Genomic DNA, 22,773 nt, shown 5'->3' with positions numbered 1-22,773 from the left:
GCAATATTCACACATCTAGTGGAAAGCCTTCCAAGAATAGTAGAGGTTGTTATAGCAGCAAAGGGGGAGGACCAACTCCATATTAATGCCCATGATTTTGGAATGAGATGTTTGACGAGCAGGTATCCACATACTTTTGGTCATGTAGTGTAATTTACAATTTGGTTGTATTATAAATGTAATTTGCCAGTCAGGGTTATACTGCTATGGTAAGATTATAGGCCTACACACTCAATCAGGCATACAGAACTCACTGAAACCACAAGAAACAGTATCAATCACAGCTGCCAAGCCCAACTTCACAGGGTGGTTTGAACAACAGACAACATTATATGACTAACATTGCTTTTTGTTACCTTATTTTGTATATGTGTAAGTAAAGTGTATTATATGTGTGTATATATATATATATATATAGAAGATTATATAAAGAACCCATTTGATAATTATGATAAATGTGAAATTCTCATGTGAAATAAAATATATTTTTGTGAAAACAAGAACAATTAGTGGTTTCTCTTCTTCTGACTTTATAATTTCCCCTAACAGATTTCTGTTATATAACAGTGGAAAGAACATCACAGAGATAAGTTGATAGCTATAATAATGATCACTCAGATAAATATTGACTTAAATACAGATGTTCACGCCAGTTTTTCCAAGGCCAATTTCTCCCCCCCGTCCTTATCATTTCTCCTTCATATCCCCATCTTAGTAGTCCTCTCCTGCTCTGTTTGTATTTCCATCCATTGTTCTCTTCCTTTCTCTCTCCCAGAGGAGCTTTATGGCTGTGACAGTAAAAGCAGCTGTGTGCCACAGCACTCCCCTGTGTTTTCAAAGTGATTGTCATAAATTAGGTCCAGCAGACGGTTGACCCTTCAGAGAGAGAGAACATAATGGGAGCCTGTTGAGGAGAACTGTTCCTCTGTTGACTTGCTCCTCCACTGCCCTGACATAAGTAAACGTGAAGAGTGTTGAGGAACAGGTGTAAAATCGTTATCACCCGTACTGAACGTAAGGGCAGTCTAGACACAGCAAAGACAAGAAAAGCCAGGCTGAGAACAATGTCTTCAACTGTAAAAACAAAAAGAAGGGCAAGGCATGGTCGGTAGTGCACATTTCTGTAAATAATAACAAAACAAAACATTTTAGGCTGTAAACATCAAGTCTCAGTGCAGTTAGACATGTAGCCATATAAAGTGGATTAGGAAAGTATTCAGACCCCTTCCCTTTTTCCACATTTTGTTAAGTTACATCCTTATTCTAAAATAGATTAAATTAAATGTTTTCCTCATCAATCTACACAAAATACCCCATAATGATAAAGCAAAAACAGTTTTTTAGAAATACCTTATTTACATAAGTATTCAGACACTTTGCTATGACACTCGAAATTGAGCTCCAGTGAATCCTGCTTCCATTGATCATGCTTGAGATGTTTCTATACATTGATTGGACATGATTTGGAAAGGAACACACCTGTCTATATAGGGTCCCACAGTTGACAGTTCGTCAGGGCAAAAACCAAGCCATGTTGTTGAAGGAGTTGTCTGTAGAGCTCCGAGACAGGATTGTGTTGAGGCACAAATCAGGGGAAGGGTACCAAAAAATGTCTGCAGCATTAAAGGTTCCCAAGAACACAGTGGCCTCCATAATTTTTAAATGGAAGAAGTTTGGAACTCAGTTTGGCCGCCCAGCCAAACTGAGCAATCGCAGGATAAGGGCCTTTGTCAGGGAGGTCACCAAGAATCCTATGGTCACTCTGACAGAGCTCCCGAGTTCCTCTGTGGAGATGGAAGAACCTTCCAGAAGGACAACCATTTCTGCAGCACTCCACCAATCAGGCCTTTATGGTAGAGTGGCTAGACGGAAGCCACTCCTCAGTAAAAGGCACATGACAGCCCGCATGGAGTTTGCCAAAAGGACTTCCAGACCATGAGAAACAAGATTCTCTGGTCTGGTGAAACCGAGATTGAACTCTTTGGCCTAAATGCCAAGCGTCACATCTGGAGGAAACCTGGCACCATCCCTACGGTGAGGCATGGTGGTGGCAGCATCATACTGTGGGGATGTTTTTCAGCGGCAGGGACTGGGAGACTAGTCAGGATCGAGGGAAAGATGAACAGAGCAAAGTACAGAGATCCTTGATGAAAACCTGATCCAGAGTGCTCAGGACCTCAGACTGGTGCAAAGGTTCACCTTCCAACAGGACAATGAACCTAAGCACACAGCCAGACAACGCAGGAGTGGCTTCGGGACAAGTCTCTGAATGTCCTTGAGTGGGCCAGCCAGAGCCCAGACTTGAACCCCATCGAACATCACTGAAGAGACCTGAAAATAGCTGTGCAGCAAAGCTCCCCATCCAACCTGACAAAGCTTGAGAGGATCTGCAGAGAAGAATGGGAGAAACTCCGCAAATACAGGTGTTCCAAGCTTGTAGCGTCATACCCAAGAACACTCGAGGCTGTAATCGCTGCCAAAGGTGCTTCAACAAAGTACTGACTAAAAAGTCTGAATACTTTCGTATATGTGCTAGTTTTTTTTTCTTTCATAATTTTGCAAAAAAATCTAAAAACCTGTTTTGCTTTGTCATTATGGGGTATTGTGTGTTGATTGATAAGGAAAAAATACAATTTAATTCATTTTAGAGTAAGGCTGTAACATAACAAAGTCAAGGGGTCTGAATACTTTCGAATGCACTGTATGACATAACCATTTCCAAAAAACGATGAGATTTCATAGGTCAGGACAAACAGCATTTTACATCAGCAGTCCATATTCATAGGCATAGTTGAACTGAACAAGAGCTGCATGTACAACATAAAAGCAGGACTGATGCCAGAGACACAGGGAGATGACCACATTAGGATTACAACAGAGTGGGTTTGGCACAGCCAGCTGGTCTAGCCCTGTGGACCGAGTCAACCAACCAATCAGCAGGACACAGCATGGGTCGTCGCCAGCAGACGTTAACCCAATCACGGAGTAGGGAGGATACAATAATCTGGAGTTTCCAGAGCCTAGGGGGATGTTATCTAAAATTATGTTAGTCAATGATTGCGTCCAAAATTGCACACTAATCATTTTTTTAGTGCACTACTATTGACCGGCCCTATGTGCCCTGGTCAAAAGTAGTGCACTATATAGGGAATAGGGTGACATTTGTGACGCAACCATGTTGTAGCATCTGTAACCTTGCTGGGCGGTACTGTGGTTGTGGAAACGGAACCTTGTGAACACAATAGGCTGACCTGTGGCTGACTTTATAATCTCATTCTAGTTATTTATTATGCAGTGGTGTGTGCAGATTACATTTACATCAATGTCAAATGAACACAAATAGAACATAGTTCGCCAAAGTGTTAGGAAGGAGATCCCCCTGAGCGGTTGCCTAGCCCACTGGCTAGAAATGACAGATAGAGAGAAGGCCTACGGGTCAGGGTCACAGAGGGCTGAAGGAAAGGAAGACAGACTGGTCACGGTCAACAACACAGCCAGGCAGCTCGGCTCAGGCTCTCTCTCCAATCAGGGCGCATCCTGGCACCCTGCCATTGGAGCGTGGTCTGGGTGTGGTCTGCTCTTCCCGGCAAATAGTCCTGTCACACGCTCTTCTCACCCATCATGCCTCTGCCAGGGTCATCTATCTTGTTTTCCAGCTCTAGCTCAGCTTTCCTGACCTTGTCACTTACCCAGGCTTTCTCTTTCTCTCTGCATGACCCTTCTCTTGCTCTCTTTTCAGCCCAGTTCATCCCTTTCTTTCTGTCTTTTTGTCCTCCTCCTACCTCTCTGACTTTGCCATATTCCTATCTTTTTGAAGGTTCTTAGGTTTACTGTGAAATGTGTAGGAGAGGAAAGGGTTTTTCTGTATGCTAGAAGGATTAGCTATACTTTCTCTGGCTTTAAACTCTTGTCTGTGTTGATGACTCTAATCTTAGTGCTGTCAATGTCTCTGGATCCCTGTAGGACTGGCAAGGACCTAAGTGTGACCCTCTACCCTTCCCTTCTTGCTCGATCTCTGGTTTGTTTGTTCCCAGTTTTCGGCGCTCCTCTTACACTGTTGTAGTCTATGCCTCTCACCAGCTCAGCAAGCAGAGGGAGTGCCGAAAAACAGGGGGAACATTCTGCGTGCATAAGTCATCTCTCTCTCTCTCTCTTGCTGCCTCTGTCAGATCCTCCCATGCCAAAACCAGTCCTCTCATGAAATTGTTAGGCGAAATCTCAAAAAAAAAGAAAAGTCTACAGAAAGAACACTCAAAACCACCAGGGAGTGTCTGCAACAAAAATAATTATTAAGTAACACTTAGCGTGTCTTTCTTTGAGAGAACTCAGATGAGTTTGACTTGCACAGAATGTATCACTTTATGTTTCAAAACAAATGAATCATTCAAAATGAACCATCCTTTTACCAGAAATGTAGAAACAATGGTGTGTCAACTCTAAGTCTATCAAACATATTTTATGTCATTTAGCAGACGCTTTTATCCAAAGCAATTTACAGTCATGCATGCATACATTTAACGTACAGGTGGTCCCAGGAATCGAATCCACTGAGCTGGCATTGCAAGTGCCTTGCTCTATCATCTGAGACACAGAGGACCACAAGGAGCATATCTCATACAAACATCTATTCAGAACATTTGTTCAAGGTAATTCATGATTTGACGTTGATGTTGCGAGTTAACGTTTGGCTTCCAGGCCAACAGCTCATGGTTCTGAGAAAGGGGAGTATTTGATAGTTGGGTGTGTTAGTGAATAACAGGTAATTGATCGATCCATCTTGGTATCAGATAATGACTACACCTACTCATGACACAGATTCATACAACTCCACATAAAATCAGACAAAAACATGAAAATAATCTTTCTTTGAATTTAACAGTGTCGATTGAATCGGTTGAATATTCTATACAAAGAATTAAATCTGTTGACTATACTATTCAAATAATTCAATATATTTTCATATGCTTTTCTGTGGAAATGTGTAAACCTGTGTCATGTGTAAACCTGTGTAGGCATTTTCTGATAATAATTAAGCAGTCATTTGTGAATATACACTATTTCATTACTAACATTCCCAACTACACTGTCAAAATGAAATGCTTTATAACACTAAAACTAGTGGCAACTGAGGGTAGGCCTATATCACAGGACCAGGAGCTATTGGCCTGGAGGTCAAAGGTTAATTCATAACATCAACATCAAATCAAATTGTATTAGTCACATGCGCCGAATACAACAGGTGGAGACCTTACAATGAAATTCTAACTTACGAGCCCTTAACCAACAATACCGTTAAAAAAAAACATAAGAATATATGAGATAAAAGTAACAAGTAATTAAAGAGCAGCGGTAAAATAACAATACCGAGACTATATACAGGGGGGTACCAATACAGAGTCAATGTGCGGGGGCACCGGTTAGTTGAGGTAGTATGTACATGTAGGTAGAGTTATTAAAGTGACTATGCATAGATGACAACAGAGTAGCAGTGGTGTAAAGAGGGGGGGCAATGCAAAAAAAGTCTGGGTAGCCATTTGATGAGATGTTCAGGGGTCTTATGGCTTGGGGGTAGAAGCTGTTTAGAGCCTCTTGGACCGAGACTTGGTGCTCCTGTACCGCTTGCCGTGCGGTAGCAGAGAAAACAGTCTATGACTAGGGTTGCTGGAGACTTTGACAATTTTTAGGGCCTTCCTCTGACACTGCCTGGTATAGAGGCCCTGGATGGCAGGAAGCTTGGACCCAGTGATGAGACAGCGCTACAGGGAGACAGGACGGATAGCTGATCGTCCTCACAGTGGCAGACCACATGCAACAACACCTGCACAGGATCGGTACATCCGAACATCACACCTGCAGGACAGGTACAGGATGGTAACAACTGCCCGAGTTACACCAAGAACGCACAATCCCTCCATCAGTGCTCAGACTGTCCGCAATAGGCTGAGAGAGGCTGGACTGAGGGTTTGTAGGCCTGTTGTAAGGCAGGTCCTCACCAGACATCACCGGCAACAACATCACCGTCGCTGGACCAGACAGGACTGGCAAAAAGTGCTCTTCACTGACGAGTCGCGGTTTTGTTTCACCAGGGGTGATGGTCGGATTCGCGTTTATCATTGAAGGAATGAGCATTTCACCAAGGCCTGTACTCTGGAGCGGGATCGATTTGTAGGTGGAGGGTCCGTCATGGTCTGGGGCGGTGTGTCACAGCATCATCGGACATTGTTGTCATTGCAGGCAATCTCAACGCTGTGCGTTACAGGGAAGACATCCTCCTCCCTCATGTGGTACCCTTCCTGCAGGCTCATCCTGGCATGATCCTCCAGCATGACAATGCCACCAGCCATACTGCTCGTTCTGTGCGTGATATCCTGCAAGACAGGAATGTCAGTGTTCTACCATGGCCAACGAAGAGCCCGGATCTCAATCCCATTGAGCACGTCTGGGACCTGTTGGATCGGAAGGTGAGGGCTAGGGCCATTCCCCCCAGAAATGTCCAGGAACTTGCAGGTGCCTTGGTGGAAGAGTGGGGTAACATCTCACAGCAAGAACTGGCAAATCTGGTGCAGTCTATGAGGAGGAGATGCACTGCAGTACTTAATGCAGCTGGTGGCCACACCAGATACTGACTGTTACTTTAGATTTTGACCCCCCCCCCCCTTTCTTCAGGGACACATTATTCCATTTCTGTTAGCCACATGTCTGTGGAACTTGTTCAGTTTATGTCTCAGTTGTTGAATCTTGTTATGTTCATACAAATATTTACACATGTCAAGTTTGCTGAAAATAAACGCAGTTGACAGTGAGAGGATGTTTCTTTTTTTGCTGAGTTTAGTTGGTTCAGAGTTCGTTTTGATATTTAAACCTGCATGTCCTGATCGCGTCTGGTGTGGGTGGACAACATCAACATGTGCACGAGCGGTCTGGACAGCATGTCAGCCTCATCAGTGGGCCGGCTGGTAGAGACTTTGCATTATTATGCGATCATTATTATGGATTTGGCTCTGCGTTTCAAGTTACAGTACTGTACTAAATCAAAAGCTTCCCTCTTGCGAATAGCCTTTTGCCCAACACACAGCAATAACACTAATGGTAATCCTCTCACGTGCATCGTAAGCAAAATGCATGGAGATTTAACAAAGAGCTCTAGTAGTGGAAAGGTCATTTCTAATGGGAGAGCTTTGTGTATTACTGGCTCTAGGCTACATTAGATTGCAGATTTATCGCTAAACCATAAACATACTCAAACTGTGTTGAAGGCAATGTCATTTTTGAAGATTTGGTATTAAAGCCAAAATGGAAGTTTGTGCTTTAGTCAAGAGTTCTGTTGCCCTTTTTTGATTGTCTGATCCAAAACATTGACATCAACAAGGATCTTTTTATGTATTAGGCCATGGTTTGTGTCAGCATACAAGCTAACAACCAAAGTTGGATCATCTTGGAGATAAAGACAAACAGATGAAAAAGAAAACAGATGAAGTCAGAGTTACGCATGCATGTGGTTATGAGTGGAAAGTGCAAATCTGCCAGACTAGAGGTCTGTTTTTCTGTGGTGTATCACAGGTTCCTTTTCATCATCAAGCCAGTCAGCGCTCAGTCAACAGCTTGCAACAGATCCATGGGGGGTGGCAAGGCAGAGCTTGATCCCGTGCCAAATCAGGCACATGGAACACGTTGGTCGAAAAACTGCCAGTTCGTTTGCATTCGTTCTGAAGTTATAAAGAGGGCTTTAAACCCTTTAATGATGCCTTTGCTCAGATTGTGCTTTGTTTGTGCACAGCAGGGGTCACTGAAAATGAGCATAGGCAGCCATTTTAGCCTGACGAGAAAGAGACACTTGATGCCAAAAACATCTGATTAGTTCAGAGCTATATATTTTCGCCTATTTATTTCAAGTCAAATCTAATTTATCACATGCGCCAAATACAACAGACCTTATTGAAATGCTTACTTACAAGCTCTTAACCAACGATGCAGATTTAAGAAAAATACCTAAAAAAATAAGAAATAAAGTAACAAATAATTAAAGAGCAGCAGTAAAATAACAATAGCGAGGCTATATACAGTGGGTACCGGTACAGAGTCAATGTGCGAGGACACTGGTTAGTCAAGGTAATTGAGGTAATATGTACATGTAGGTACTAAAGTGACTATACATTAATAATAACAGAGAGTAGCAGCAGTGTAAAAGAGGGGGAGAGGGGGGTGGCAATGCAAGTAGTCTGGGTAGCCATTTGATGAGATGTTCAGGAGTCTTATGGCTTGTTGAAGCTGTTTAGAAGCCTCTTGGAACTAGACTTGGCGCTCCGGTACGGCTTGCTGTGAGGTAGCAGAGAGAACAGTCTATGACTAGTTGACTGGAGTCTATGACAATCTTTTGGGCCTTCCTCTGCCACCGCCTGGTATAGAGGTCCTGGATGGCAGGAAGCTTGGCCCCAGTGATGTACTAGGCCGTACGCATTACCCTTAGTAGTGCCTTGCGGTCGGAGGCCGAGCAGTTGCCATACCAGGCAGTGATGCAACCCGTCAGGATGCTCTCGATGGTGCAGCTGTAGAACCTTCTGAGGATCTGAGGACCCATGCCAAATCTTTTCAGTGTCCTAGGGGGAATAGGTTTTGTCGTGCCCTCTTCCCGACTGTCTTGGTGTGCTTGGACCATGTTAGTTTGTTGGTGATATGGACGCAAAGGAACTTCAAGCTCTCAACCTGCTCCGCTACAGCCCGGTCGATGAGAATGGGGGGCAGGCTCGGTCATCCTTTTCCTCTAGTCCACAATCATCTCATTTGTCTTGATCACGTTGAGGGAGAGGTTGTTGTCCTGGCACCACACAGCCAGGTCTCTGACCTCCTCCCTATAGGCGGTCTCGTTGTCAGTGATCAGGCCTATCACTGTTTCTTCATCGGCAAACTTAATGATGGTGTTGGAGTTGTGCCTGGCCGTGCAGTCATGAATGAACAGGGAGTACAGGAGGGGACTGAGCACGCACCCCTGAGGGGCCCGTGTTATGGATCAGCGTGGCGGATGTGTTATTATCTACCCTTACCACCTGGGGGCAGCCCGTCAGGAAGTCCAGGATCCAGTTGCAGAGGGAGGTGTTTAGTCCCAGGGTCCTCAGCTTAGTGATGAGCTTTGAGGGCACTATGGTGTTGAACGCTGAGTTGTAGTCAATGAATAGTATTCTCACATAGGGTTTCTTTTTGTCCAGGTGGGAAAGGGCAGTGTTGAGTGCAATAAAGATTGCATCATTACATTTTACATTTTAGTCATTTAGCAGACGCTCTTATCCAGAGCAACTAACAGTAGTGAATGCATACATTTCATACATTTCGTACATCTCATACATTTTTTTTCTGTACTGGTCCCCCGTGGAAATCGAACCCACAACCCTGGCGTTGCAAACACCATGCTCTACTAACTGAGCCAAAAGGGACATCATCTGTGGATCTGTTGGGGCGGTATGCAAATTAGGTGGGTCTAGGGTTTCTGGGATAATGGTTTTGATGTGAGCACTTCATGGCTACAGACGTGAGTGCTACGGGTTGGTAGTCATTTAGGCAGGTTACCTTAGTGTTATTGGGCAGTGAAGACACTTGCCAGTTGGTCAGCGCATACGTCTTGGTAATCCATTTGGCCTTGTGAATGTTGACCTGTTTAAAGGCCTTACATCGGCTGCTGATGCTCTCATGCATGTTTGAGTGTTATTTGCCTCGAAGCGAGCATAGAAGTAGTTTGGCCCGTCTGGTAGGCTTGTGTCACTGGGCAGCTGAAAGCAGTGCTTGACTTGGACTGAAAAAGGTTCCGGTACTCATTTTGGGGGCTTGTACTGTTTATACACTACAGTGGGGGAAAAAAGTATTTGATCCCCTGCTGATTTTGTACGTTTGCCCACTTACAAAGAAATGATCAGTCTATAATTTTAATAGTAGGTTTATTTGAACAGTGAGAGATAGAATAACAACAAAAGAATCCAGAAAAACTAATGTCAAAAATGTTATAAAATGATTTGCAATTTAATGAGGGAAATAAGTATTTGACCCCTCTGCAAAACATGACTTAGTACTTGGTGGCAAAACCCTTGTTGGCAATCACAGAGGTCAGACCTTTCTTGTAGTTGGCCACCAGGTTTGCACACATCTCATGAGGGATTTTGTCCCACTCCTCTTTGCAGATCTTCTCCAAGTCATTAAGGTTTCGAGGCTGACGTTTGGCAACTCAAACCTTCAGCTCCCTCCACAGATTTTCTATGGGATTAAGGTCTGGAGACTGGCTAGGCCACTCCAGGACCTTAATGTGCTTCTTCTTGAGCCACTCCTTTGTTGCCTTGGCTGTGTATTTTGGGTCATTGTCATGCTGGAATACCTATCCACGACCCATTTTCAATGCCCTGGCTGAGGGAAGGAGGTTCTCACCCAAGATTTGACAGTACATGGCCCCGTCCATCGACAGTTGTCCTGTCCCCTTAGCAGAAAAACACCCCCAAAGCATAATGTTTCCACCTCCATGTTTGACGGTGGAGATGGTGTTCTTGGGGTCATAGGCAGCATTCCTCCTCCTCCAAACACGGTGAGTTGAGTTGATGCCAAAGAGCTCCATTTTGGTCTCATCTGACCACAACACTTTCACCCAGTTGTCCTCTGAGTCATTCAGATGTTCATTGGCAAACTTCAGACGGGCATGTATATGTATTCTTGAGCAGGGGAACCTTGTGGGCACTGCAGGATTTCAGTCCTTCACGGCGTAGTGTGTTACCAATTGTTTTCTTGGTGACTATGGTCCCAGCTGCCTTGAGATCATTGACAAGATCCTCCCGTGTAGTTCTGGGCTGATTCCTCACCGTTCTTATGATCATTGCAACTCCACGAGGTGAGATCTTGCATGGAGCCCCAGGCCGAGGGATATTGACAGTTCTTTTGTGTTTCTTCCATTTGCCAATAATCGCACCAAATGTTGTCACCTTCTCACCAAGCTGCTTGGCGATGGTCTTGTAGCCCATTCCAGCCTTGTGTAGGTCTACAATCTTGTCCCTGACATCCTTGGAGAGCTCTTTGGTCTTGGCCATGGTGGAGTTTGGAATCTGATTGATTGATTGCTTCTGTGGACAAGTGTCTTTTTTACAGGTAACAAGCTGCGGTTAGGAGCACTCCCTTTAAGAGTATGCTCCTAATCTCAGCTCGTTACCTGTATAAAAGACACCTGGGAGCCAGAAATCTTTCTGATTGAGAGGGGGACAAATACTTATTTCCCTCATTAAAATGCAAATCAATTTATAACATTTTTGACATGCGTTTTTCTGGATATTTTTGTTGTTATTCTGTCTCTCACTGTTCAAATAAACCTACCATTAAATTATAGACTGATCCTTTCTTTGTCAGTGGGCAAACGTACAAAATCAGCAGGGGATCAAATACTTTTTCCCCCCCACTGTACATGGCCAAAAGTATGTGGATACCTGCTCATCGAACATCACATTCCAAAATCATGGGCATTGATATGGAGTTTGTCCCCCCTTTGCTGATTTAATAGCTTCCACTCTTCTGGGAAGGCTTTCCACTAGATGTTGGAACATTGCTGCGGGTGACTTGCTTCCATTCAAGCACAAGAGCAGTAGTGAGGTTGTACACTGATGTTGGGCGATTAAACCTGGCTCGCAGTCAGCATTCCAATTCATCACAAAGGTGTTCAATGGGGTTGAGGTCAAGGCATTGTGCAGGCCAGCCAAGTTCTTCCACACTGATCTCGACCAACCATTTCTGTATGGACCTCGCTTTGTGCACGGGGGCATTGTCATGCTGAAACAGGAAAGGGCCTTCCCCAAACTGTTGCCACAAAGTTGGAAGCACAGAATCGTATAGAATGTCATTGTATGCTGTAGCCTTAAGATATACCTTCACTTGAACTAAGGGGCCTGGCCCAAACCATGAAAACATCCCCAGACCATTATTCCTCCTCCACCAAACCTTACAGTTGGCACTACGCATTGGGGCAGGTAACGTTCCCTGGCATCCGCCAAACTCAGATTCGTCCGTTGGACTGCCAGATGGTGAAGCGTGATTCATCACTCCTGAGAACGGATTTCCACTGCTTCAGAGTCCAATGGCGGCAAGCTGTACACCACTCCAGCCGACACTTGGCATTGTGCACAGTGATCTTAGGCTTGTCTGCGGCTGCTCCACCATTTCATGAAGCTCCTGACGAACAGTTCTTGTGCTGACCCTTGCCTCCAGAGGCAGTTGGAACGCGGTAAGGAATGTTGCAACCAAGGACAGGCAATTTTTACGTGCTACAAGCTTCTTATATACTTTTGGATATATAGTGTATTTAAGTGCAGGAGCTCCACAATAGTTTGGAGCAAATATTTAGGTTCCGGTTATCAGCTCCAGCAAGCTCCTGCCCAAATCAAGCACTGTCTGAAACTGAGTCTAAAGGGAAACAACAGTATGTATTTTTATGTTGCCAAATATACAAATATTATATAAGACCATTCCATAGAACAGCACAGATCATTCATTATGTGGTTGAAGTAAAGAAGCCCCTAAGCCAAGGCCATATGTTGAGAGACATTCAAACACACACAGCTTTGGGAAAAATGTGTCAGCCTTTATTAAGTCACAACTGCCTCAGGACACAAGTCAGAAACATCTCAATGGAATGTGCACTTCTTGGAACACAAAAACTAACTGGCGTGATCAACAGCTCAATCTCCAGACACACTACTCAATTAGCTAGACAGTATACAAGTGTTTGACAATCCTTGGGTGGAAACTAATCCTAGTCCCGTTCTGTATCAGCATGACCCTTGAGTTTTATTGGTAGGCATTTCACAATGAACTACATTTGGCCACAGAACAGTGATTTGACTGTGCTGCATGTTACAGACTTCCCTAAAGGGTCTTGTCTATTACCTTAACAGTGCACAAAGTGCCCTTTATAGGGTTGACGTAATAGTACATGCACTAGTGATGTAACAGTACAAACATTTGATGCGTTTGCTCTGTTTCCCTTGATGTTATTGGTTGAAACTGGTACTGGATAGCGGTCGGTTTTGGATGATGGATGAGTCAGCCGAGTGACTAGGCATCTGTATAGGGTGAATCATGAATACAGAATAGGGACAACAGCATTCAATGGCGTATGTAACTAAGCAAGAACCGCTTTGACTAAGACTTTATCCACTATGGACATTGTACGAAATAAAATAACATGGTCCATGATAAGAACTGAGTTGTATATGAGTCCAAGTCTGTCATTGTGGTGTCTATCGCATAGTCTCTCAAGAGTCTCTATAGTCTGTACTTTTCACATCTTCAACCCTTTTTTCCTCAGGTCCTCCTTGGCCTCCTTTATCTGATCCTGTAGTTCTTTGGATGCCTCCTCACAGTCGTTGAAGGTGGCCACCCTGTATCCCACAGTAGCCAGGGAGTAGCAGCCGAACACCACCAGCAGATACACAGGCATGGGCCAGGCCACCTCCTTGTAGGCCTCTGGGAGCCTCAAGTTCAGAAGGTCAAAAGTCACGAGAGCCCATGCTGCGCCTATTACCGAGACGCCAAACACCCACTCCAGGAGCTTGGTCATGGTGAGCAAGATGATGGGAAACTTCAGAGCCAGGAGACCAGATGTCAATAAGCCTGAGATAGGAAAAGAGTAAGTTAGGGTTGAAAAGAAAACTCTTGAGCGTTTGACTAACATTTATTCAATGCAGTCCAGTGACTGACCTTATCATGATTTAATGGATATAATCAGCAAGAAAAAAAAAAGACATGCATCTTAATCATATCAATCTCAAATTCTCCCTAGCTATCTACATCTTTAGATATTATCTACAGTCATGTTCAGCAGTGTTGCTAAAACACTGTTACAAAACAATTGTAGCCAAAATGATGTGTATGCTCTGGGCTAGGCTGAACAGAGGCGGAAGACGGCAGTTGTATTCGGAGCAGAGGCGGAGACGCCAGTTGTATTCGGAGCAGAGGATGAATATGATGAGTCTCCTCTCTAGCCCAGTTAGCTACCATGAGATTTTCCCATTAGACAGCTCTGCAAGCATTATAATGTCAAAATACATTTGTTACTCACAGAATATGGAGTTTTGCTGAGCAACTATTGTTATTTAACTGAAAGTGTCTCGTCTACGTATTGTTTTTTACCAATTGTAGGGTGTTCACCCATAAAATGATTAATTCATTCAAAGTTTATGCAAATATGTCCATTCAATAGAGAATTGCGTCAGAAACAGTCCAAACCCCATGTCCTACTATATATGGTTCAAAAGTTAGACGATTTACTCTGAGATTTTAGCATATTTAGTGTGAATAGAATGTCATCATTGGCATGATCAAAAAGTGGTCACTGCTCAGAACTCTGTGGCGCTGCTTCGCGGCACAACGTCACCAACTTCGAACGTCAACTGACAAGCTAACTAGTGGCTGCAGGTACGTGTGTGAAAATTGGGTTTTTCTAAATGAAATCTGCTGAATACAAAACAAAAATATATATTTATTTACAAAGTTAACTGACTTAATTTCAATATTCGCAAAGACAATCTGTTCCTGTTTTCAAGGCCACTCTAAAATGTGCAGTTTTGTCACAACACAATACCACAGATGCCTCAAGTTGAGGCATGCTGACTGCAGGGATGTCCACCAGAGCTGTTTCCAGTGAATTGAATGTACCATAATCCGCCTTCAACAACGTTTTAGAAAATTTGGCAGCATGTCCAACCGGCCTCACAACCTGAGGTCACGTGTATGGCGTTGTGTGGGTGAACGGTTTGTTGATGGCAACTCAAATCAAATTTGATTTGCGCCGAATACAAATGGTGTAAGCCTTACCGTGACATGCCAAGCCCTTAACCAATAGATCAAGAAATAGAGTGAAGAAAATATTTACTAAATAAAAGTAAAAAATAGTAACACCAAAAATTAACAATAATGAGGCTATATACAGGGGTACCGGTACCGAGTCAATATGCGGGGGTACAGGTTAGTCGAGGTAATTTGTAAAGTTACTATGCATAGATAATAAACAGCTAATGCAGCAGTGTAAAAACAAAGGGGGGGGGGGGTATTAATGTAAATAGTCCGGGTGGCCATTTGATACATTTTTCCACAGTCTTATGGCTTGGGGGTAGAAGCTGTTAAGGAGCCTTTTGGTCCTAGACTTGGCTCTCCAGTACCGTTTGCCGTGCGGTAGCAGAGAGAACAGAGAACAGTCTATGACTTGGGCGACTGGAGTCTTTGAAAATGTTTGGGACCTCCTCGGACACTGCCTAGTATATAGGTCTTGGATGTCAGTGATGTACTGAGTGCCCTATGGTGGCGGTGGGGTTATGGTATGGGCAGGCATAAATTACAGACAACAAACACAATGGCATTTTATCAATGGCAATTTGAATGCACCAAAATACCATGATGAGATCCGGAGGCCTATTGTGAGGCCCATTTTTTTAAAGGTATCTTTGACCAACAGCTGCATAGCTCTATTGACTAATTTCCTCATGAACTGTAACTCAGTAAAAATCTATGAAATTGTTGCGTTTATATTTTTGTTGAGGATAGATTCATTCCAGACAATACATTTTTATTTCAAACTGTTATTGAAGTACATACTGGGTGGGACGTCAGTAGATTCGGGCTCCTGAGTGGCGCAGTGGTCTAAGACACCGCATCCCAGTGCAGTACCTGGTTCCGGCGCACAATTGGCCCAGCGTCATCCGGGTTTGGCCGTCCTTGTAAATAATAATTTGCTCTTAACTGACTTGCCTAGTTAAATAAAGACAATAGTGGCTCAGGGAATCTCCATATTTGGTAATGAACGTATTTTGCCATTATAAACTTGGTGGTTCGAGAACTGGATGCTGATTGGCTGAAAGCCAATGACAAAACATTTATTTTTACTGCTCTAATTACGTTGGTAACCAGTTTATAATAGCAATATTGCCAATACACCACAGTTATATGCAGGCAATCCGCGTTACGTCGGGCGTAAGAACAGCCCTTAGCCATGGTATATTGGGCATGTACCACACACCCTTGAGCGTTATTGCTTAATTATAAGGCTTGCAGAACTGTCTAGTCGGACAATGAATGGAGGAGAGTCGTCATATTCATCGTCTCTTCTGCCCTGACACTGGTTCTAGGCTAGGCTATTCGTTGCCAAGACTACAAATGAGGTAGCTAACAAGCTACCCTAACTCAACAGGTCACAACTCTGTCGCAGTAGAAACTGGCGACATCACATAGCTACAGCTCTATGAAAAGAGGAATAGCTTCCGTTAGTTGGCCTATATGACTACTATTTTGCGACATGTGCGTTTTTACTAGACTAGAGAGAACAGAGTATTTAGCTAGCTAGCTCTGTAGCTAACGTTAGCCAGTTTAGGTTCCAATGCTACACAACAAACTAGCGACAAAAAGGCATCTATTCAACGTCGAATTTTCGGAACATGTAGTATTTGACCTAGCTAAATACATTTGAAAATTGACTGTAAAATACAAATATACATCGTTAAATATGAATACGTGTTCTTACCTTCTTCCTAAAGCCAACTCACCACTAGGCGCAGAGAAATGACGTCATAATTAAATAGGGACTTATGGGATATGTAGTGTCAGAGAGATTGAAGGGAATACAAGCAGAGTCCAACAAGTGACACATTTCTTTAGAAATACTCAGACATGAAAAACAAATCTGTTTTTCATGATCCTAGAACATGTAAAACATATTGGAAACAGGTTACTCAAAGTACATCTAATTGTTTCTTTAAGCAAACATATGTCCACTGCTCTAAATGTAGAAATTCAAATATTGTCATTCACAACCTTGGTCTCATCCTATGTGATGGTAATGATATACCAAGTTAAAAGCGGACCAACCAAGGTTACATGCACTTAGTGGCACAGACGGCATCATTAATTCAATGTCTCTTTATATTTTTTGTTTTTTATTTATGTCACCTTTATTTAACCAGGTAGGCCAGTTGAGAACAAGTTCTCATTTACAACTGTGACCTGGCCAAGATAAAGCAAAGCAGTGTGACACAAACAACAACACAGAGTGACACATGGAATAAACAAACGTACAGTCAATAACACAATAGAAAAAAATCCATATACAGTGTGTGCAAATGAGGTAAGATTAGGGAGGTAAGGCAATAAATAGGCCGTAGTGGCGAAGTAATTACAATTTAGCAATTAAACACTGGAGTGATAGATGTGCAGAAGATGAATGTGCAAGTAGAGATACTGGGGTGCAAAGAAGCAACAACAAAAAAATAACAATATGGGGATGAGGTAGTTGGATGGGTTATTTACAGATGGGCTATGTACATGTGCAATGATCTGTGAGCTGCTCTGACAGCTGATGTTTAAAGTTAGTGAGGGAGATATGAATCTTCAGCTTCAGTGATTTTGACAGTTCGTTCCAGTCATTGGCAGCAGAGAACTGGAAGGAAAGGCGGCCAAAGGAGGAATTGGCTTTGGGGGTGACCAGTGAAATATACCTGCTGGAGTGTGTGCTATGGGTGGGTGCTGCTATGGTGACCAATGAGCTGAGATAAGGCGGGGCTTTATCTAGCAAAGACTTATAGATGACCTGGAGCCAGTGGGTTTGGCGACGAATATGAAGTGAGGGCCAGCCAACGAGAGCATACAGATCACAGTGGTGGGCAGTATATGGGGCTTTGGTGACAAAATGGATGGCACTGTGATAGACTGCATCCAATTTTCTGAGTAGAGTGTTGGAGGCTATTTTGTAAATGACATCGCCGATGTCAAGGATCGGTAGGATGGTCAATTTTACAAGGGTATTTTTGGCAGCATGAGTGAAGGATTTCTTTGGCGAAATAGGAAGTTGATTCTTGATTTAATTTTGGATTGAAGATGCTTAATGATGTGAGTCTGGAAGGAGAGTTTACAGTCTAAGCAGACACCTAGGTATTTGTAATTGTCCACATGTTCTAAGTCAGAACCGTCCAGAGTAGTGATGCTGGACGGGCAGGCAGGTGCGGGCAGCGATCGGTTGAAGAGCAAGCATTTAGTTTTACTTGCATTTAAAAGCAGTTGGAGGCCACGGAAGGAGAGTTGTATGGCATTGAAGCTCGTCTGGAGGTTAGTTAACACAGTGTCCAAAGAAGGGCCAGAAGTATACAGAATGGTGTCGTCTGCATAGAGGTGGATCAGAGATTCACCAGCAGCAAGAGCGACATCATTGATGTATACAGAGAAAAGAGTCGGCTCGGGAATTGAACCCTGTGGCACCCCCATAGAGACTGCCAGAGGTCCGGACAACAGGCCCTCCGATTTGACACACTGAACTCTGTCTGAGAAGTAGTTGGTGAATCAGTCATTTGAGAAACAAAGGCTGTTGAGTCTGCCGCTAAGAATGTGGTGATTGACAGAGTCGAAAACCTTGGCCAGGTCGATGAAGACGGCTGCACAGTATTGTCTCTTATCGATGGCGGTTATGATATCGTTTAGGACCTTGAGCGTGGCTGAGGTGCACCCATGACCAGCTCGGAAACCAGATTGCGTAGCGGAGAAGGTACGGTGGGATGTGCCAAGGGTCACATCCGTTCATTCACGGCCCTCTTTAGTGTCTACTTAGGAGCCAGCGAGACATCAACATAATTCACTTAGGGAGGGCAAAGAGACAACAAAGAGATACTGAGACATAAACATCATTCACTGAGGAAAATGGAGAGTTATTCTTGGGACGTTGGTGTTTGTGTGTGTCACTGTTAAATGTGTGAGTGACGGTGTGCGTGTCGGGAGGCACATGTTGCTCTTTCTGTTTATACAGGGTTTACACATGCATACGAGTGTAAGATACACATATTCTACTAACATACACAAAAATATAGTATGTCTTTAAACACACACATACGCTACTCATATAGGCCTACCCTACACAAACATTTGGTGCGTATTTGACTGTGATTGAATGTTGAGTACTGAGCGTGAGTATATATAACTGCAATTGTCAAGTAGTATCCCTCTACTGATACATTTGCAATAATGTGTGCGTACATGTGCCTGCATCTACCTACGTACGTGTATCTGCTTGTGTGTATGATTGTGTGTTGTGTTGTGTTTCTGTGATGTGTAGGGTAGTTGTCAATGTTACGTCAGTGTGCGTGTGCGAGTCTCAGTGGGAACGGCCGTGCTGGCGTTTCTCAATGTGTTTCTCTGCCAGCTCCTGTTCCTGTACTCAGGAAACCTGTGCTCCAGCAGAGAGGGCCTGGCAGACACAGCACAACAGCCTGCCTGGGGGAGGGAAGAGGCACAGGGAGAGACAGTGGGGAGAGATGGGGGAGTGACTGGGAGGGAGAGAGGCAGTGGGAAGAGAGGGGGGAAGGGAGAGAGAAAACAGGGGGGATTGAGTCTGGGGTGTAGAGAGGAGAGGAGAGGAGGGGAGGGGAGGGGAGGGGAGGGGAGGGGAGAGGAGCGGTTGAGAAGGGATGCGGTTGAAAGGAAGGGAATTTGCAGGTGCAGGTTGAACAATTGATGACCTGAGTGGTGCATTAAATCCAGATGCTCATCCAGACTTTTCTTCAATCCCCCAACACCTCCAACCACCTCCCACGTGCAAACAGAAACCCTGCTTCCAACAGTGTGAAGTTACAGCTTGGAGGGAATAGGAGGAACAGAGGTACCGAGAGAAAGAAAGATTAAGTTGAAAAAGAAGATACTGTATCATTAAGTCAGGATAGAGGAGAAGTGACTCATGACTCCAGAGAGAGCGATAAAGCTGAAAAATTTGTTTTAGAGATTTATGTTGTACGTGTGTGTGGTTAGGCCAATATCAGTCGAGTGAGCGGTCGAGATAAGAGATTGTGGTCTAAAAGAACAAAGGACATATTGAACATTTTGTATTGATAAATATTGACGTACAGTATATAACTCAGAATATAATTCTGAGTAACACAAAGAGCAACAGGGAGAAGGGGAGAGAGAGACTCACTGAGCTGAGAGTGTATACAGTATAGGAGAGAGTCAGCCAGGGTAACAATAGAGCTTGGCGAACTAACAGGAACCCTCTGTTTCCTGAGTCAGAGACCTAGTCTGTTGTGTGTTATGTAGCCATGAGATGGTTGTAACGAGTGTTTGTGTTCCCAGGGTGACTAACAGTGTTTCGTTGTGTGTGTGTGCGCGTGTGCGTGCTTGCGTGAGCTTGTGTGTACGTGTGGATATTCTGCATATAATTAGTGTTCCTGCTAAGGGAAGAATATGCAACTGGGGTGTGAGGTGAGCGTGTGGTTATGTGTGTAGTCAGTCAGTGTGTCCTATGAAAACCATATGAGGATGGCACTGCACTTGTGTGCCCTCGCTGCCCTAAGTCAAAACACACCTGGAAGAAAGGCCCAGAATTCGCCTCCCTGCCCGCCATCCTGTAGGCTGATGTGATGTACAGTTACCTGCTCTAGGTGTGTGTGTGTGTGTGTGTGTGTGTGTCTGTGTGTGTGTGTGTGTGTGTGTGTGTGTGTGTGTGTGTGTGTGTGTGTGTGTGTGTGTGTGTGTGTGTGTGTGTGTGTGTGTGTGTGTGTGTGCGTGCATGCATATCAATCATTATGGGGCTGATTGGACTGGACTGCTGGACTCTGACGACCTGCCTGTCGATGGCTTTAGTCTGGACACTGGGGATACTGTGCTCTCCACAGAAATCTGACCCCTGGACCCTCAACCCCAGAGCCCCTCAGGCACCTGCCAACCTCTGACCTGTGAACCTGGGGAGCGTTTGGAGAGGGTTAAGTGTTGACACTGTAACAGATAGGGTCAACAGTTCCAGACTTTAAAGAGACAGCTCAGACTGTTTTTTATTCTCACAGGTCAACTGTTTAACTACCCCCTCCTCCCTGGGCTGTCTAAACCTTCTCTATACCTTTCTTCAGTCTTTTCTGTCTTTCCCTCCCTCACTGCCTGACTCTCCCCTGATCCTTTCTCTCCTTTCTCCCACTCTGTCCATCTCTCGGGGTGCGTGTCCTGTGTGTCTCCCGGTGGTTATACACCGTCAGGATTTTGATGTGCACAGCTGCTCCTGACAGAGCGGTCCAGGAAACGTGTGGTTTACAAACCCCCTGTTGACACTCGGATTTGCCTCGACTTTCGCTTTTCAGGGACCTGGAATTTTAACAGCTCTAGGGCTGTTGGTTGAGGTTCCAGTCAGTACAGTGTGTTTGACCATGGAGGGAAAGCCCTGCCGCATAGATCTGTGACAGGATGCAAAGCTAAATCGAAATAACACTATATCATTACTCTTTCCAGATGCTATTCCAAAATAGCCGAAGTTGCACCAGCCTTAAAGTTACACCAGAGGGCCACAAAGGCATTACGTTAATGTTTAGTTTGATAAATACATTATAGAATGGGACCCAGTTTCACCACATGCACTTGAGGTTCACCAAGAGATTTCTTTCCAGATTGCAATTCAGTATGAAGAATAGTTAAAGATGGACATCTTTGTACCATAGACCTGTTAGGGGTTTTGAAATGTGTTGGATTCCTCCAATACACTTGATTTAAGTCTTTGAGGTTGATGCCACAGTTTAAGTCAGCATTATTGTAAAATCAAAATCAAATAAAAGTGTATTTGTCACATGCGCAGAATACGAAAGGTGTAGACTTTACTGTGAAATGCTTACGAGCCCTTTGCCAACAATGCAAAGTTAAAAAGTAAGGAAATTGGCAAGTAGAAAAATAGTAACACAATAAATAAAAATAAGGAGGCTATATACAAGGAGTATGCGTACCGAGTCAATGTGCATTGTTAGGAGGTAGTTGAGTAATACTGTATGTACATGTACAGTAGGTAGGGATAAAAAATGACTAGGCAATTAGGATAGATAATAAACAGAGAAGCAGCAGTGTATGTGAAGAGTGTGTGTGGCGTCAATATGCATGTTTGTGCGTTTTGTGTGTGTGAGCGTGTCTATGTGTCACATCCTGACCATAGAGTGCTCTTATTTTCTATGGTAGAGTAGGTCAGGGCGTGACTGGGGGGTTTATTCTAGTTTATTTTTTCTATGTTGGGTTTTTTGTATGATTCCCAATTAGAGGCAGCTGGTCATCGTTGTCTCTAATTGGGAATCATATTTAAGTAGTTGTTTTTCCCACCTGTGTATGTGGGAGATTATTTTTGAGTTAGTGCATGTTGCACCTCTGTCGTCACAGTTTGTTTTTGTTTATAGTTTATTGTTTGTCTTGCAAAGTTTCACATTCTAAATAAAGATGTGGAACGATACTCACGCTGCGCCTTGGTCCGTTCCTACACACATGCGTAACAGAATCTCCCACCATCAAAGGACCAAGCAGCGTGCCCAGGAGGAGCAGGGATCCTGGGCCCAGGAGAAAAGGGAGTGGAGGACATCCTGGACCTGGGAGGAGGTAATGGCAGGGGACAAGACCCTGCCATGGAAGCAGGTGGAGACAGCGAGAGAGGAACGGCGACGATACGAGGAATTAGCACGTCAACGACGGAAGCCCGAGAGGCAGCTCCAAAAATATTTTTTTGGGGGGGCACACGGGGAGATTGGCGGAGTCAGGTTTTAGACCTGAGCCAACTCCCCGTGCTTACCGTGGGGAGCGTGTGACCAGTCAGGCACCGTGTTATGCGGTTATGCGCACTGTATCTCCAGTGCGTATTCACAGCCCGGTACGCTCGTTGCCGGCTCCCCGCATTTGCTGGGCTAAAGTGAGCATTCAGCCAGGACGGGTTGTGCTGGCTCAGCGCTCCTGGTCTCCGGTGCGTCTCCTCGGTCCAGGATATCCTGCACCGATTCT

At 44.2% G+C, this 22,773-nt stretch overlaps 1 protein-coding gene across 2 annotated transcripts; it reads right to left on the bottom strand.

Annotated features, from left to right (window-relative positions):
* Positions 1-12,574: 12,574 nt before the first annotated feature.
* dpm3 (dolichyl-phosphate mannosyltransferase subunit 3, regulatory) lies at positions 12,575-16,583 on the bottom strand. 2 transcript variants are annotated; one of them, XM_029735855.1, is made up of 2 exons: positions 16,529-16,583; positions 12,575-13,626 (listed from the first exon to the last, which is right to left on the bottom strand). In XM_029735855.1, exon 2 carries the CDS (start codon positions 13,571-13,573, stop codon positions 13,295-13,297), a length of 279 nt encoding a protein of 92 aa, XP_029591715.1. In that variant the 5' UTR covers positions 13,574-13,626; positions 16,529-16,583; the 3' UTR covers positions 12,575-13,294. The 2 variants fall into 2 exon arrangements, with proteins under 2 accessions (XP_029591715.1, XP_029591716.1); XM_029735856.1 differs by lacking the exon at positions 16,529-16,583 and adding an exon at positions 15,607-15,709.
* Positions 16,584-22,773: the final 6,190 nt, after the last annotated feature.

The sequence above is a fragment of the Salmo trutta genome, chromosome 36 (genome assembly GCF_901001165.1).
Source record: "Salmo trutta chromosome 36, fSalTru1.1, whole genome shotgun sequence".
NCBI classification, from domain to species: domain Eukaryota; kingdom Metazoa; phylum Chordata; class Actinopteri; order Salmoniformes; family Salmonidae; genus Salmo; species Salmo trutta.
This window is presented reverse-complemented; position numbering and strand designations above follow the sequence as displayed.